This window comes from Zonotrichia albicollis, chromosome 3 (assembly GCF_047830755.1).
Source record: "Zonotrichia albicollis isolate bZonAlb1 chromosome 3, bZonAlb1.hap1, whole genome shotgun sequence".
In the NCBI taxonomy this organism is placed as follows: Eukaryota; Metazoa; Chordata; class Aves; order Passeriformes; family Passerellidae; genus Zonotrichia; species Zonotrichia albicollis.
Genome location: NC_133821.1, coordinates 56463989 through 56482130, shown reverse-complemented (window position 1 = coordinate 56482130; position 18142 = coordinate 56463989). Strand labels below are relative to the sequence as shown.

Sequence of the window (18142 nt, the reverse complement as noted above, 5' to 3'; positions counted from 1 at the left end):
AAATAATAATGTAGTTTTCAGAGCTATAAATAATGTATTGCAAAACTGTGCACACCTGGACCTTCCCAAATCTCTAAGAAGTTCAAGAACAGCAGAGACCACTAGACTAAAGGGAACAAAAAGTCACCAGAAACATGTGTAGATAAGTGCTAAACTGAAAGGAAGATAGAAAAAGACTGAAAAGTTAAACCATAGTAGTATGAATGAAGAAAAAATATGATAATTTCTTAGGAACCCATATTTTGTGATTTAAAGTATAAGTGCTGTACAGATACATATTCTTTGTGGTACTGAAATGATTTTGTTCTCATAAGCAAGGCTGTTAAACTACAAGCACATAACAAATGTATTTCAGCAGATGTCCAGTGAGACAGATGTGCTGCTGTTTTCTCAGTTCCCTTTGCACCATTAGCAAACCCTCATTCCACAGCTGTGAATTGATTCTGCTTGCTGTCAGATCTCTACTGACACCAAATATCCACACCTCTCACTATCACAAAGATTTTTGGGCAATTGCCACAACAAATGCTACAGGGCAGGTTTGCCAGCAGTGCTGCCAGAAAACCAGTGAGCCACCATGTGCGTGTGCAGCACGGGCACTGCCAGCAGGGTCTGGCACATACCTTTCATGCCTTGCTAGCCAGAGGGCTAGCTTTTCCACACCTATCTTAGCAGCTCATGCTTAACCAGAAATCATGAAAATAAAAAATTATAAAAAAGGAAAAATAAAATTCTAAATTGGTATTTACTAAAAAAGCAATTTTCAAGGTCCAGAGCATTAGAACCAGAAGCACAACAAAGCCATATTCTTAGCAATGTTAATAATCCAAATGCACCTAAACAAAGAAGAGGTTGTATTCCTCACCTGGAATACAAGTAGCAGCTGAGTTCTAACCTCGGTAGTATGTGTATCCTTAGTAATACATGCACAGTTTCTTCACTGAGGACCGTAGCCATATGGAATGCTTGGCAGAATGTGCCCTGACTATAAATGGAAGGAACTAATATATCAGTATAAATCATGTAAAATGTCAAAGTGAGGTAACATAAGTGGCTTTTACAAGGACAAGATGCTGGCTTTATATATATATAATGAAAAAATAAGCAACAACTTGATTTTTCCCACACATGCATATTTCACCCAGTCTGACTTTCCAAAACAATGCCTGTTCTGCATTGCAGCCTTAGGCAGCCTGAGAGGACCTGAGAGGACCAACACCTGATCTTAATTAATGATGCCATATACTTTCCATACATCTGAAAAAATAAGATCTTGACTTTAAAAGACCAAAATGTCTTGCATTTTTGGGCCAAAGAGAAGATTTCATATAATTGTTTAGCAATACCAACTGACTATTCTAGGACAGGAACTTCAGAGCATCTTTTTTAAGATGTTTTTGACAGAGCAGAAGGAAAATTTTAAGTTGCCAATATTTATAAACAATTGTTAAAGCTGTAAGATTTTTAATCCTTTTTCTTTTTTCAGTATAAATGGTATTTCTGATTGTTAGCTTTTATAACCAGACCACAATGCAATATGAAGAAAAAGCAAGATACCCTTTGATTAACCTATCAGGATATGTAGCAATGTATATAAGCAAAATGTGGAGGAATCTTTGCCTGTGACCTTTACAATCAGTGGGGAGACCTAGGTGTCATGTATTCAGGAAAAGGGATGAGGCAGGCAATGTACTTTAAATTATTGTCATTTGCTTTCTGATCTCTAAGCTTGACTCTTTTCTTTTTTGTCTTTCCCTTACTCATATGGATGTTGGGATTCTCCTGTATGCATAAAATCACAGTTTTATGAATGCCAAAAAATACACTAAGTTCATGGATATGCCAAAATATACCCTAAGTTCATGGATAAACTTATATGAGTTCTGAATATTTTCCATTAGATTGTTTTCCATTATCTTGTTATGAAAAATTCCGTAAAAATAACCAAATGAAAAAACTCATGGAGTTACAACAGGACTTAATATCAAAATCCATAAAGGTAAAAAACAAAAGCCTTCTCTCATAGCACAAATGGGATTATTTCAATTCACTTACAGCAAGCCTATATTGCTTTTTTGCCTGGATCTAACTCCTGTATCTGTCCTTGTACATTTACCATTTCCCCAGTTCCAAGACTACCAACTTGCAGGTAATCATGTTCTCCCTTAAAGGGACACTGTCAAGTATTTTCATACTGCTTTTTCTGCCTGTATTTCCACTTACTCTTGCTACTGAATGTGTTTAAACAGAAATACATGGTTTTCCTACCTGTTTCGCTCCTACTTTCTCCCTTCATGGAGCAACAAGCAACTGTAAGTCCGTGCTACCAAAAAATACTTGTTTGGGATCAGTGTCATCACAGCTGTCAGGAGAGTTCTGGGAACAAGATTTGTTAGGTAACTTGTGCTTCCTCTCCTGGCTGGCTCTGCAGTAGCAGAACAAAAATACTGTATATAGTCATGCAAAAAATGTAATTTGTTATATCTTGTCAAGAAAAAAGCCTGACAAGCAGTAATGGATTTAGAAAGAGGAAAAAAATCTGGAAATTGGAAAGCATTTTCCTCAACAGTTTTTAAAGAATGAAATAGTTTATACTTTAACTATTTGAGAGTATCCCTTTAATTTTTTCATTTTATATAATCCCAAAATGATGAGGCTCTTATACTGAACAGACCTACTAGATTATTCAATTCATCCTACAGCCACAGCACGATTGCTGTCCATAATTTTTTCCCAGTGATTAGTTCATCTACTTAAAAGCCTCTGTAAGCTTCTTTCCCCTAAGAAACTATTTTACAGCTCTGCAAGATCTGTTTATAGCATTATACAGCACATCATCACGTCACTGTATCACTCCGTCAGAAAGGAGCACCTTGCCCTTCTGCTCTCTTCTCATGGATTTTAATAAATGGTATTTGTTATCTGTGTATTGTAAGCACTCCTGAAACTCAGCTGTTGGTCTATTTTCCAGAAGAAAAAGAAATATTTGAAAAGAGAAAGATACAGAATTAAGAACAAATCAACATCAATATCCAAAGCACAGCACCTTCTGCAAGACATACTATTATTGAAAAAGGTCATCATCTACCTGTTTAATTATCCATGAGACTGTGGTAACTTGTCTGCTAGGAATTAGGGAGTAAAGTATACTGTTGACCTTGTAAATCTGCTTCCTGAAGGTCATGAATATTTCTGAGCTCTTGTCCACATTTACAATCATATTCTGCTGAAAGCATAACTATGGCACTGCTCACTGCGCCACAGCACTGCATTCTCAACAACAGCGCACAACTCAGCACACAAACGTCTTTAGTCAGTAAAAAAATTCTTGGATGTTTAAAGCATAAGCACTCAGGACTGCAAAACCCCCAAATTAATTGTCTTTGCAACTCCAAATGTGATCAGTTTCATAGGCACTTAAGCTTTTTAGTTTTAAATTCTGCAGACCCTTCTCTGCATGCCCATACCTGTCTTTGTCTTGATAAGGAAGAACAGTTAAATATTCATCATATATACCCAAGCCCAGTCAAGATTTAGAGCAGAAGCATTTGCCTAAGACTCTTTCAGAGTATAACCTGGAAGTCAAAAGAGTGAGTATCAGAGTGTGTATCAGAGATTGATACACACCGACTGCTTAAAAAATATCTGAAAAATTAACTAGGGGTTACCATTCCAATAAAGTTTTTATACAAAAAACTTGTCCTTGGCCATCAGAATGGATGTAGATATGTAAATCCTATTTGTCTAGACACACATCTTTGAGACTATGAAGTCAATCTTTTAAAACTCTTGAAAAATGGCTGATGTACCACTCAGTAATTACAAGGCTAAGGGGTTTTAAACAAAACCTCTAGCTGCTATGAGTTTTCTCACACCAGACTATAAATTTTAATAAGTAAGCAGAGATTTAATTTTCATGTTAAACTTCATCATCCAGCAAGTAGAACATTTATTAGGAAGGGAGCCTAGGGAAGGCCAGAGTTCCCAGAGTTTCCCTCAGGAAACTATCTTAGGAGTCAGTAGATAAAATACAGGGAGATGTTCCGCTAGTAGATCAGTCCTCTCCTTTTTCCCCTCTGCTCTCTCCTGGTGAGGCTCAAAAATGTCTCCTCACAGGCCTACAACATTTTAGGTTCAACAGTGAGTTTAGTCTCTTTCCCTAAGAGAACATAAAACAGACTTCACGATTCTTCTGAAGTGTTTACTTTTAGGGTATATCCCATACTAGATTTGTCTGATGGATGTTTTTTGGGGTTTTGGGGTGTTTTTTAAAACCCAAGTTGTGGCCTTGAGCAACTCCACTGCCTTTTGGGAACCACAATAAAAGTAATGATTTATGGCTATCACATCACACCTTGTCAAATGCAAAACCTTCTATATCAACAGGCACACCAAACATACATAAAGGCAGTTTATAATAAAAATATTGTGAATATGTAAAGGAGACATTTTTTCATTGCCACTCACACATCTTTTATGTATTATTCCCAAACCAGTAACACTGGAAAAGTCTTTGACATCACCATTTATATATGGCTTATATATATAACTTTCCTACCTAATACCTCACTAATTCAGAAAACATGCAATTTAACTGCAAACTCACTTCAATAAATATGGCAAAATTATTTGTGGGTTTTTTCAAAGATACACCAATACAAAGGGTAGGTTAAATTGTCTTCAAGATCTAAGAAAATTTATTCGCTAGATATGAGTCATAAGATTAGATTTTCCCAAAGCTAGTTAGAAATATAATTAGCTAAGAGATGCATTTGATTCCAGAAACTTCTTAACTTTATCTTAACCAATCAATTCAAGTTGCAAAACTAAATTTAATTTTGGGCTATATCAAGTTTCTATCCAAGTTGTAACCATTTCCCAACTTTCATTTGTTTCAAAGCTCCCAGTTGGCAAGGTCCTGTATTGAAAATGATTGGCTTCTGCAAGAATAAAATATATGGGACACATGGCACAAATTCTTGAGTGCCTTCTTCTATATATCAGAAATATTTCTTTTGAACATACAGTTTTTTATTCTAGAAATGAATTGTGCATTGACTCCATAAACACAGGATTGAAATATTGAGTTCAAAAGTAATTAATCCCCTCTCCCTACCTGACAACAGAAAACCATCACTTCCAACACTTCTCATGATTCACGCTCCATCAGAAATGTTAACAGCACTTCAAAAGGCCACCTCTTACTTAAAGGTGCAGTATTAGGGAAAAAATTGATCTTGGGGAAAGCAGGGGAGTTGCACAAACACTGAATTATCTTCAGTGTTTTCCTAGTAGAAAATATACATATATTCCAGTCTGCAAACAGAAGAATTGACTCACTTTCTGTCTAGACCCAAATAGAGAACACAGATTTCCTAAATAGCTTACAGAGTAACACAAAAGCTTCATAGTAAGATACTATAATGAACAATACTGAAATGCAGATATGCAGCATATTTTGCCACATAAACATACCTGTATGTGATAAGGTGAAGTGCTTAATATATAAAAACCCAGATTATTTTATTATTTTACACAAAAGTTCTGCAAATAAAATGAATCTTGGTCCTGTAGAAGAACAAAATTTGACATATGTGGCACTGAAATGTAAAACTCAAATTTTTGTCAAAAACAAGGAAAAAAAAGGTATGTACCTACATAACAGCTCTATTTCATTTTTGCAAAAATAATGACCTTTTATTCTCAGCACAAAACCATGAAAACTCTTTTTTTCTCCAGGGGTAAATTGTCCTAAAATTTCACTCGGGAATGCTACCACACATTTATTAACACAAATGAAGAGACCTTTCTATATATAAAATTCACAACCAATCACAAAAAGACTAGAAATTCTTAAGGGAAAAGAGATGTATTGGAAATTAGGCTAAATTAGGCTCATGGTACACCCAATTGACTGGTTTTATGGTTTTTAAAGAAACCAAAGAACCTGAGTTTTCCTTTTAGCAATCTACTATATTTTGTTCTTACTCTCCTCCCTTGTAACACATTGGGATAAGTACCAAATAATATTCACATTCACTCGAGCTGAACAACTAAAGTAGGACTGGAACTTTGAGACTGACTTAACTATTCTCAGTTCAAGGCTTCTGCCAAAAATAAAACATATCAGCCAAGTTATTACTAGAAGTTTACATTCTTATTTTCCTGGATAAACAAAATTATTCAATTCTCAGAACTGCAAACATTTAAATGATTCCCCTAGTGAAAGTCAATATTTACATATCCTAAAATACTGGAGCATGTTAGCTTCCTGCATGCAATTTTCTCACCCTGAGATTTAGATGGCATACAAGAATACACCACCAAGTTTTTTAATATTGCTTGTAAAAGAGTCTCATACTGCTATTTAGCAAGATTGCTTTAAATTATGTTGGGTTTTTTTTTTGGCTGACAAACTTGCATTCACTAGCTGTTTTTTCCTGACTGTGTGTCACCATTACTTCCATTTGGCTGTGAAATATCTCAATAGATAAGTGCTGTTTTAAGTGTCTGAAGTTAGCACTTACCTGCTGGATGCCATATGTCCAGCCTTGCCTTATACGGTCCCTTGCCCACACATTGTGAGCATTCTCTGCTAATTTATCCACCATAGCTTCTTGAGAGGGGGTCAGTTTGATAAAACTCAGATCCATGGGTGCTGGCTTGTATCCACTCAACAACTGATAGCTGTTGAATGAAAACAGAACTTGCAGTTAATTTTTTTTTCTTGCTGAAAAGTAAGAGAAACCACTAAAGAAAGAAATAACATCTATGCAACATATCTATGTAAGTATGATATCTGCCTTTGAACATAAAGAATAATAATTTAAATTTGATCACTGATTTGTTTTTGATTTGATTCTGTTTCAAGCTAATTGCATCATGATGGGATGAAGTAGCTGGTAATGAAAGCTATGCAAAATGGTCTAAACTAAAATTGTTCTTAAAGTATTTTAGTAATGCCACATATTCAAAGTAGTAGATTAAGATGCTGTTTATCTAAATGCTTCTATCAACAATATTATTTCTACCTCTGAGCAGATCACAATACTTATTAAATTCTATCTACTTCCTACTAAAACAAGAAAATATATTCCTCCTGTTGCACAAAGGGATGCTAAGAGACAGAGCAGGTCAAATAGCTTACTCAAGACCAGTTTTGAAATCCACCTTAAAATGTTTTCATAATAATTCATACCTTAACTCTCCTTCAAATCACAGGAGCAAATGCCTAAATCTAAGCATGACTTCAGAAGAGAAAGACAGCTTCCTCACTTTTTTTAACACTCCTAGGAATGCTACTTTTATAAAGTTATTCCCTTCCCATTAATTATAGAAATCTCCTACTTTAATCTCCTACTTTACTTATGAGCAAACCTTCAATAGAGGACATAAAGCATTAAAGGTCTTTTCCAACTTAAGTGATTCTATTTCTCCTTCAGCATACAAAGCTATTTTGGTTGAAACAAAAGGAGTCTGTGGAAAACAAACAGCATTCTCTCATTGAAATTCTACACCCTGGGGTGTATAAAGAATGGCTAGCTTAAATAATTGCTCAATTATTTTCTACACAATTTCGTAATTTTCTTTATTTGTACTGACAAGAGAAGAACCCATAAAATTAAACAGTATTTATCCCCATTTATAGCCTAAAGTAATCAAATACTTTACCAATCTTAATTAATTCTTTTCTGAAACAACCATCTTAAAACACAGTTAAACAAATTATTTGTTGAAAATAATAATTTAAAACAACCAGGTATTTAAGAGGGATTACATCTATAAATAAGAGGTTGAATCTTCCTTCAAAATTACCACAATAAAAAGAAAAATTTTAAGCTAGAAAAAAACAATTCAAGAACATCATTCCAAAATCAGCCCTCTACATAGTTCACAATCTGCAGGTTTCTATTACAGCAAGCCCCCACAGGAGTTCACTGCCCTCACAGTTTACCTCTCATCAGGTTTCTGTGAAGTCACTTTAGTGAGATGAGTAAAACAAGACAGTACAGAAACAGTGAAACATATGGAATTAGCACACTTGTCAGGTTGGCAATTACTGTGCTCTTTCCAGTCACACTCCCCTGCACAAGCTTTTAGGAATACAGCCACAATGTGTTCCTTTCCTTTTTGCTAGTTTTTTCAATCCATTATATGTGAGGTATCAAAATTCTAACTTTGTATGTATGGTATGACTTCAGGTTCCTACAGTTATGATGGTTAATGACATTAAAAAGTCCCAACATTATTGGACTTCTTATATTAGAAAGTATAATTTCTTCAGACTTGAGATTTGGCTGCAGTTTTTCAAAAGCAGGAAATTTGATTCACTTGAACAATCTTGCAAATGCACATATACTTCTGCCCAGGAAATTCAGAACAAAAATACAGAAGGCCCTAGATATCTTTTCTTCTTTGAGAGATATACAGTTTTTTTGGGATACCAAAATTTAAGAACAGTTTGCGGGAGAACTTAAATAATACCCTGCTTTTATTCACATTCGTTCTGGCAAAGCCACCACATCAGGGATTCTGAAACTGCAATATCAGTGGTATGTAAATCTGTGCAGTATGGTAGATACCAAAGAATTGATGGTCCAGGCTCTTACAGCTACCTTGTAGTAAAGTATTACCTAGAAGCCTGCAGGGATCTTGCCAGAATGAGGCAGAGGCTTTTGGCTCACAAAAGGAAGAAAGAAGATGTGCTTTAGTTAAACGTGCTGGAGGTTGTTACACTGGCCTCAGGGACTGCATGTAACACAAAGGTATGGGTCAGTGAAGGATTGCAGTGAATAATGGAGATATGCAATACCAGAGGAACAGCAGTTTCTGCACACAACACATTCCTGCAAAGAGCAATGAGCTGCTACTGGTGGCAGGAACTCAGCAAGCAGCACTTACCATTGCTCTGAGTCATAGCCAAGGAAAATAAGTCACTGTCTTAAATTCAGGAATAACAGATCATGCAGAAGTTCTCTTCTACTAAAACTGTGGCATTTACCTTTCTGACTTTTTACATATTATATAATCTTCCTTCATCCCCTGGGCTCAAGTGTATGTTGGGAAGTAGGGCTGTCAGATAGGCATAGGAAGCTAAAGTTCCATTATCTCAACTGTATCCAAGATCCCAAGTTCTTTATTCCCAAACTCTCTGTGCATATACCTGTGCTAAGAAGCCAGGACATCTTGGCTGGGCCATAGGAGCTGGTTTCAGAGCTGTGGTAGTGGAGGGCACTATACCATACCAGGCTAAGCCTGGTCCTACTAATGCTGATGCCAACATTCAAGACCACTTGGAAAAAAGTCAGGTGATTGTACCAGTTCTCTATACGTCATGGCCATTTGAGAACTTTCAAAAGAGTCGCCTTTAAATATCTGCAGCACTGTAAAATACATTGGCAAATTTATCGTAAAATTCTTTACAAAGCCTCTGTGATATACAAAATACATAAAGGAAATAAATAACTGTGAACGTCAGACATTACAACATGGCAAAAACACCCCTAAAATTTGTCTACACAAATTTGTTTAGGTGACAAACACCTGGAAGAAAAATTGTAAATTATGGTATGTGAAAATTGCTGAAAATTCCTGAGAATTCATGCATGTACATACAGGCCCAAGAACTAATAAAATTAGAAGTGTAAACATTGAATTGTTAAAATAAAATACACTTAATTCACACTGCCTAACAAGAAGACACACTGAACTTACTTCTTTGGAAGTTTCATTTTTTTCACTTTTTCTTCAGCACGTTCATCAGCAATTCCAACATGGCAGCCTAATGCAAGCAGGGTTCTAGGACACAGAAATCAGAGAATAATTAATGATAATTTGATATTTAGAGCTCCTACTGTTTATAGGCACACTATAGTGCCTACAAATGGCACTATAAAACAAATGAGAACTATGGAAATTATTATAGTATAATATGGAAAGATCAAGATCAGCCTTTTTGTATATGTAATAAACTTTCTGATAGTGTTAAGAAAATGCCACAACATGTTCCAAAAATATGAGTAAGGTACTTCAAAGTGTAGTATCATATAGTACATTTAATCTATCAGGTATCACTTTGAAGATTGCCCTTTGAATATTATTTCTGCTTTATATTCATAGTGCTTACATACTCATACTGCTTCATACCCACATCTTTATGTTTTATTACTTATATCACAGCCATAAAAATAAAAAAGGCATAAATATCACTTATCCTTATAATATGTCTTCATTCTGAAGAAGCCATTATTTAGAGGTTTCAGTCGGATCTGGGTATTTTAGGACAACACACTTCTGAAGACAGAATTTACAGCAGAATGCATGATAAGCATTAGGCCAAAAATGCCAACTTATTCAGTCTAGACAGTGTGTCTTGTACCTACCATGATGCTTATACTACAGAGCCACTGAACTAGCCCATTGTGGCCTAAATCTGCAAAATTCAGGTCATTTCAGAAAACAAACACTATTTATATAAACTTAAAACAGGGTCAACAGTACTAATTTGGTTTCTGATTACTTCAGACTTCTTGCTTTCCTTATAGTCACACTGACTTATGAGCATAAATTTTAAAATCTCATTTGTCTCCAGGATTTGTTCAGTAAATTATTAATTATTTGTTCCTGTATCTATAGTCAATGTTGGCTTATAGTCTTTTTAAGTCTAGGTGCATTGATAAAATATTGACATTGAAATTAATAGAAATCCTAGACAAAAGTCAGAGACTTGACTTTGGAGTCAGATGAGAATTTTCTCAAAACCTGAGGGTGATAACCATATTTTTGAAAGAAACTGATTACAGAAGAAATCACAGGTGTAAATACCTTGGACTCCATTCCAAATTTTCCTGAAGTGGAAGAAAGGTGTCAAACAAGGTTTTTATTTGTTCTTGCCACCAGCTCAAATGATATTTTCTTGTTGAAGTATGCTTCAACTATATTTACTGCTCTTGAACTGACTTGGGGGGGAAAGAGCATAAATACTCTTCTAACGTTATTTCTTTTGGCAGATGAATTGTCTGTTTCAAGGAGATTCTTGCAGCGTATTTTTAGTTCTAGCTACATGAAGTAAGTCCCATTCCTATGGACTGTGAACCCTGATTTAAAACTAGACAGTTAAGCCAGAAATGAGGAAATATCCAGTGGCCCCTTCCTGCAGAACACACTATCTGCTATGAATACTTCATGCAGCTAGATTTCAACTGGCATAAATAGTACATGATTCCTATAAAGCTATCACCAGCATAAGTAGGAGAACATATCTAATAGTGAAATGCAGTACAGAGGAACTAACCTCTGGGAACCCTAATTTTCCTGTAATGTAAGCCAGGAATTATCTCTACCCAAACAAAACAAATTCAAATAAGACTGCCACAGGAGGATAAAATGACAGACTGTACTAGCAGAATCTGAAAAACCATTAAAGCTCTTCAAACCTAAGCAAGAAAATGAAAAGTGGCTGAATGTAGCTCTCATCATCACAATGGTGGATGTAATTATCAGACAAGACTGAGTAAACACACAGAAATGGGAAAGTCAGTCACAAAAAAATAAGCAAGAACAACCAGAAAAATATACAAGACCAAACTATAAAACATATATATAAGCACGTGCAGAAACAGTATGAGCAAGCATATTTTAATCCTATGACATTTTCAGAGGAAACTAATTCCTGCATCTTGACATTTCCTACAGTATGTAATTTTTATAGCTCATAAAAGTATCCAATCTTACTTAAAATAAACAAAGATCCCAGTATATGGAAAATAAATGTTGTATCAGATAATATGACTTAGATCTTCCTTGGTTTCTAACTCTCTCATTTGGCAGCAAAACTGCCAACAAATCACAAAGGAAAATAAAATTACAGTCAGCATTATTCTCCCCATGTTTTGCAACTATTTCAAGTATACAATTTGATGCAAATTGTAATGAAAATTATTAGAAGTTTTAAAATAACATTTTCTTTCCTCCCCCCCCCCCCCATCAAGATTGACAGCTAGTAGATTAGACACATCTAGTAAAGAAATAGTCAAGACAGGTTACAATTCAAGTCATCATCTATGGATCACCTAGAACTGATCAGTTCACTGATTTTTCAACATTTTCAAGCATGTAGAAACAAACTGAGCAAGAGGGTCCTAAATCCCTGCACAACAGATGTCTACGTGATAAATACAACTCAATACTACAAAATTAGAACTTCATTTATCAGAAAACAAGGACTAATCCAAAGAGGTAAGGACGACTTAGTTCACTAAGCATACACATTTTAAAACCCACTGAAGGACTGAGTGCTTTATATTTTGGATATTATCCATTTAATGGAAAGACTTTCTCGAGTAAGCAATAAAATTAATTTAAAAAGAGTAATCCATAACTCGTATGCTTATAAAACAAAAACTTGGGGCTTTTTTACAGGGTTAGATTAGAAAAGCACTGGATACTGAACCAATAATCATCTACAGACTCATTAAATTTGTTCAATACTTAGTGGAACATCAGCAGTGTGCCTTTAATTATGAGGGCATGATTTTTCTGCTGTTTGAGCCGTATTACATAGAGTATTCTAGGAAAATATCTAACCATAGTGGAAGCTAATGACATCATCTTTTGTAGTTTCATAAAAAGGAATAATCTATTCTGAATCCTTAGCACATTGCTCTGCTGATGAGAAATGCTCAAAAACTTTGCTTTTAATTCTAATATCTACCCGTAGAAAATTTGAACTTATTTTCTTGCTTCCAGTTCAATTTCTCTCTGAATGCTTTACCTCTAAATAATGGCAAGCTATCCCTCCAGAAACTGTTTAGCACTTAGGGTCATAAATACAACCCTAAGTACTCAGTTTCACACTGAGTAATTTATTTACTGTGGGAATGGTAGATCAGTAAATAGTGCAGAGAAGCTGGTCTGAAAATAAATTTGCAAGAAGTTCTAGAAGAGGTGTTCTACATAGCTTTCCACTATGAGGATATAAAGGCCTTTTCTTAGGACAGTATATTGCACTATCAGTTTACATGGCAAGGATATTAATATAGGCCAATCTTCACAGAAAAGTAAAATCACATGCGGACATTCATCCTTTGTAATCTCTCTGAATAGTAAAAAGCAACCACATTCTAACAGGAAAAAAAAAGAAAGAATAGATTAGAAGTATGGCTGATTGGACAACCACATCTACCATCAAGTATTTATCAGTTTGAGAAATATTTCTCAAATACACGTTGGCTACATGCAATCCTACATATGGGAGAAATTACCTACACTAATAGATTTTTTCAATTAATTTACAGCAAAGTAAGAACTCACACCTCCTTTACTGAAAAAGCTGAGGCGAGGAATTGTAGCCTTGTAAACCACTAAACTATATTACTTCAACAAACCCTTTAATGTCCCATTGAAATTTGCTAGCATTCCAACTGGAGAACTATGACATTCACACATCTAACCACTCATCCACAAAAGGAGGGAATGCCTGCTGCTGTTTGTTCTGTGGCAAAATGCACACTGACACAGAAATAGTAGCAAGGGGTCCTGAAGCAAAGTTCTTAATTTAAATATCTATTGAGTGCCAAAGTGTGTTTTATCAATAAAGAAAATTGAAAGAATTAAACTAAATTGAATAAAATCAAAGAAGCAAAGATTTTTTTTTCAAACCTTGAATCTATTTCATCCTAGATGAAAACTCTTTGAATTTTCATTTCACAATCAGCATTACATCAACAATTCTAAAAAGACTATCAAAGTCCTTTTCAGTGCCAAATACATAATTCATTAATGTATCTCACTCCCTCATTTGCATATTATTACCCTCTCCTACACATCAAATTTTAATTCGCACGTCAAATTATAGTTCTAGAAACTCTAACTATAAATTTCAAAAGTTCTAGAAACTTACTTCAGTGTTTCAAGTGACATTTGCAAGTTATAATTTCTTTCCTGCTCCGGCAATTTGGAAAACTCCACTAAGCATGGGTGTTGTCTTTTGTTGTCGTCTCTAACCTGAGAAAAAAGAAGAAAAAAATAACATGCCTCAACATGCCACAAAAACTAAAAGAAATTTAAAACCAGTCCAATCTACAAGGTACTTAAAGCTGATCCTGTTAGAAGTACTCAAACTGGATGACACCTCAAAACAGAAAGTATTCTGTATTCTCAGAGCATGATCAGTATTCAGCAAGGCACAATTTGCATTTGCAAATAAACTTCAGATTTGCATATCTCAAGTGGAATCAATGCAAATTTGTGCACGCTATTATACAGATGTTCATAAGAAATATGCAAAGTTCAAGAACAGTGCAATCTATATTGTTTTAACATACAGCCATAAAGTACCATCTCATCTTCAACCCCATGTTTCAAAAATTCTACATCCAGTTTGTATAAATATGTTGATACAGATAGTACTGAAATCCTTACCCAATGAAAATAACAATGTAAAAGAAAACTTCCCCACATCTTACTTCTGAAAATGTTTGTTTCTAAGTTATTTCTAGTACATAGAAGCAGCATATGACTGTTAGGAAGTCACATATGAGTGTAACATGAATTTACCTTTAGTGTAGTGATAGGAGAGACATACAGACTATAATTTACAAAATCCTACATTTTATAAACATGAAAATATGATAAGAAACATTTTTAACCTCCTCTATTTTACGAAGGTTTAATCTAACACTAGGCATAACTTAGAAAGGCAGCCTCGGAGACTGTGATAACCAAGCACCCTCTAGCTCATCTGCTTAGAATCATAGCTAGAGTTTAGCCAACAACATCTACAAAGGCTTGATAAAACACATTAGTTTGAAAATATTAACTAAAAGACCCCAATGCAATTGTTAACATCTGCTCAGTAACATCTTAGTGTCAATCTTTTAAGGCCCACAAGTTCACCATTTATACTGACCTTTAATGGTTCAAAGTGGAAGTTATTGAAAAATAACTATTGGTTTTTGATCAATCAGATAATTCTGCTGGAAAACTGAATGCTAACAGTTGAAGTTAAAAAGCCTAATTGTTATAATTTTTCAAAATTTATATTTACACTATTACTTAATCTAGTTTATTTAACGTCATGAAAAAAATCACATTTCTCCATAACATTGCTGAGTAATGTAGTTTTTGCATTTTGATTCAAGCACATAATTTTCAAATTGAACAGCAGTCATTTATTTATGTTTTGGACTGAAAAATCTTTACAGTCTCCAGGGGGTATTTATCTTGATTTGATAGGATTAATGTTCTTTGAACAGACAACACAGGCAATTCAACTGCCAAACACTTAAAAAATTTAATAGACGGTAAAATGAGAAATGTCTTTTGCTAGCAGTGAAAGTGTTTATTTACGGATTCCTAAGATCTTTGGTAATCTGTATATTAAAAATTTGAGTATAGTCTCTGAGTTTAGATCTGTGTACAGCTAATTTAAGTCTTGGATATCAGGTATTTTTCTCAGAAATCCAAATTATTTTATTTCCCCTAGTGACACTATTTCTGTCCTACAACTAAAATGTATAATAATTCTATCATATTTTGTGGGTTACCTTGCAGTTTCCTGGGGTATTTTTTATGAGAATAAAATAAAAATCTACTGCCTTGAAAACAAATTACATTAGTGGCAGAACTCATCCATCAATTCATAATTTTTGTGGCTGGTTTTAAATGTGCAGTGACATTGAACAGAAACAAAGATATACAGATGCATCTGATTATTTCAATAGCACACATATTCAGAGTTAAATTATTTTTCTACATTAACTTGCTATTTTACTTTGTTACATGCATAGAATGCAGTAGTAATAGCACATGCAATAGTGGGTATGAGTTTGGTGATACAGCATACAGATCTGATGATGCAGACATGTAGAAGAAATATAAAAGGCTACAGCAGAAATTTTTTACAATCTGGAGGATCATTTTAAAAGTCTGTCTATTAGCCTTTAAACTTTTAGACGGTGAAAAAACACCACTAGCTACTACATACAGTGCATCTTGCTCTGAAGTAAAAAGACAAAATCTAATATTAGAGGACTTGTGCGCATCTGACCAAGCTAATTTCTGTGCCATGCCTTCCCCCACTACTTAGTAACTGCAGTGCATGAATTCAGATAACTAGAATTGGCAACAGTGGCTTAAATGCAGTCAATACAAAACTGGGAGGAGCTGTTGACACCTTGGAGAGTAGGGAGGCCTTGCAGAGAGACCTGGACAAATTACAGGCCTGGGAAATCACCAACCCCATGAAATTCAACAAGAGAAAGTGCCAGATTCTACACCTGGGGTGGGGCAACCCTGGATGTATGGACAGACCAGGGAACGAGACACTGGAAAGCAGTGCCAGGGAAAGGGACCTAGGAGTCCTGGTTGACAGAAAGCTGCAGATGAATCAGCTGGAGATGAATCAGCGCCCTGGCAGGCAGGAGGGCCAACCCTGACCTGTGGGGCATCAGGCACAGCATCACCAGCCCGGCAAGGGAGGGGATTGTCCCCTCTGCTCTGCACTGAGGTGGTCTCACCTCGAGCGCCACAGTCAGTTCTGGGTGCCACAACCCACAGAAAGTCATGATACTGTTAGATGGTGTCCAAAAGAGGGCAATTGATATTGAAGGTATTGGATACAGAAGATATTGAAGGGCCTTGAGGGGAAGGCATTTGAGGAGCAGCTGAGGTCACTTGGTCTGTTCAGCCTGGAGGAGACTGAGGGGAGATTTCATTGTAGTAACAGCTTCCTCAGGAGGGGAAGCAGGGGGCAGGCACTGATATCTTCTCTGTAGTGTCAGTGACAGGACCCATAGGAATGGCCTGAAGTTGTGTCAGCGGAGGTTTAGGTGGGATATTAGAAAAAGGTTCTTCACAGAGGGTCATTGGGCACTGGGACAGGCTCCTCAGTGTAGTGGTCACAGCGCCAAGCCTGACCAAGTGTTTCGACAACACTCTTGGACACAGGGTGGGACTCTGGGTAATGGTGCTGTGCAGGGTCAGGAGCTGGACTTGATGATCGTTGTGGATCCTTTCCAACTCTGGGTATTCTATGAAACTGATAAATCATTTATGAGGAACCAGTATGATTAAGAAATAAACCTCCAGAAAATTATCAGCATATCTTCTATCAGGATCCCAAAGAGAGTGCATCCTACCACAATGCATTAAAGCAAGATAGTTTAAAATATTCAACACTTATTTTCATTTTGAACATAACTAACTTTATCACTTGGTACTTATCATATATGGTTTAAATAGTGTTCAACTGTACAATCAGACTCTCAATATGTAATGGTACACTAAGAGTTCCTGCAGATTGCTGCACAGCTGGCATGATTACACCACAATTAAAATGTTTCGACACAATAATTTAACTGAGGTTTTGCGTTTGGTTTGGTGGGGAAATTAACTACAACAAAATCTAGAGATCTTCTCTGGTAATCATATATTTTTAAGTACTGCTGCATGCTAAACCAAATAAATACCTATGCCCAGTTATATTAAATCTGTAACGTGAACTCCTCAGAAGCCCAAAAGCTTTTTAGTAACAAAAATAGAATACATACGTGTTTTGACACTTATATTTAGTACATACAGCATGTTTCTATATACTCTTCACAGCAATTTCTTCATAAAGCAGCATTTGGGAAACAAATAGTTAGCATAATAACATGATAATTTTTTACTGATGAAATGTTGAAAGAAATTTTTTTTCATACTCCATGAAAAGTAGGAAAGAGATATGAAAATAGGTATGTACAGCACCTAATACAGACATGAGACTGAAGAAGTGGAGAAAAGGAAAGCAAAAATCAGATTTAATGGAATTTTCTATAGGCAATACTTATTTGGAATTTTGAAAGAGATGTCAGCACATGTAAAGAGAACCAGGAATAACTCTTTTCATTGGCTTATTCCATCAGTCAGTTGAACATCTTACTCCAAGAACAAATAGGAGGTGAAAAATTCACTATGTGCTTTCTGTGCTGACAGTTAGAGCACAAATTTCAGCACCAAATTGTCGCAGACATCTTTTATGAAAAATCCTTTCCTTAGGATTTTTCCTCCTGAGAAGCTGAGAGGCCTCAGGAACAAAATGCAAACAATGGTTATCTGCTGCTGTGGAATGCAACAGGTGGATCTTTGATTGGCCCAAGTT

General features: G+C 35.5%; 1 protein-coding gene across 16 annotated transcripts in view; it reads right to left on the bottom strand.

Moving 5' to 3' along the window:
* Positions 1 to 18142, bottom strand: part of RYR2 (ryanodine receptor 2) — a 384087-nt gene that overhangs the window by 148205 nt on the left and 217740 nt on the right. For all 16 annotated transcript variants that reach the window (XM_074537533.1, XM_074537522.1, XM_074537518.1 and 13 more), the window contains 3 exons: positions 13901 to 14004; positions 9715 to 9798; positions 6528 to 6687 (listed from right to left, as the gene is read on the bottom strand). In XM_074537533.1, coding sequence (XP_074393634.1) covers positions 6528 to 6687; positions 9715 to 9798; positions 13901 to 14004 — 348 coding nt within the window. The remainder of the gene's footprint in view (positions 1 to 6527; positions 6688 to 9714; positions 9799 to 13900; positions 14005 to 18142) is intronic.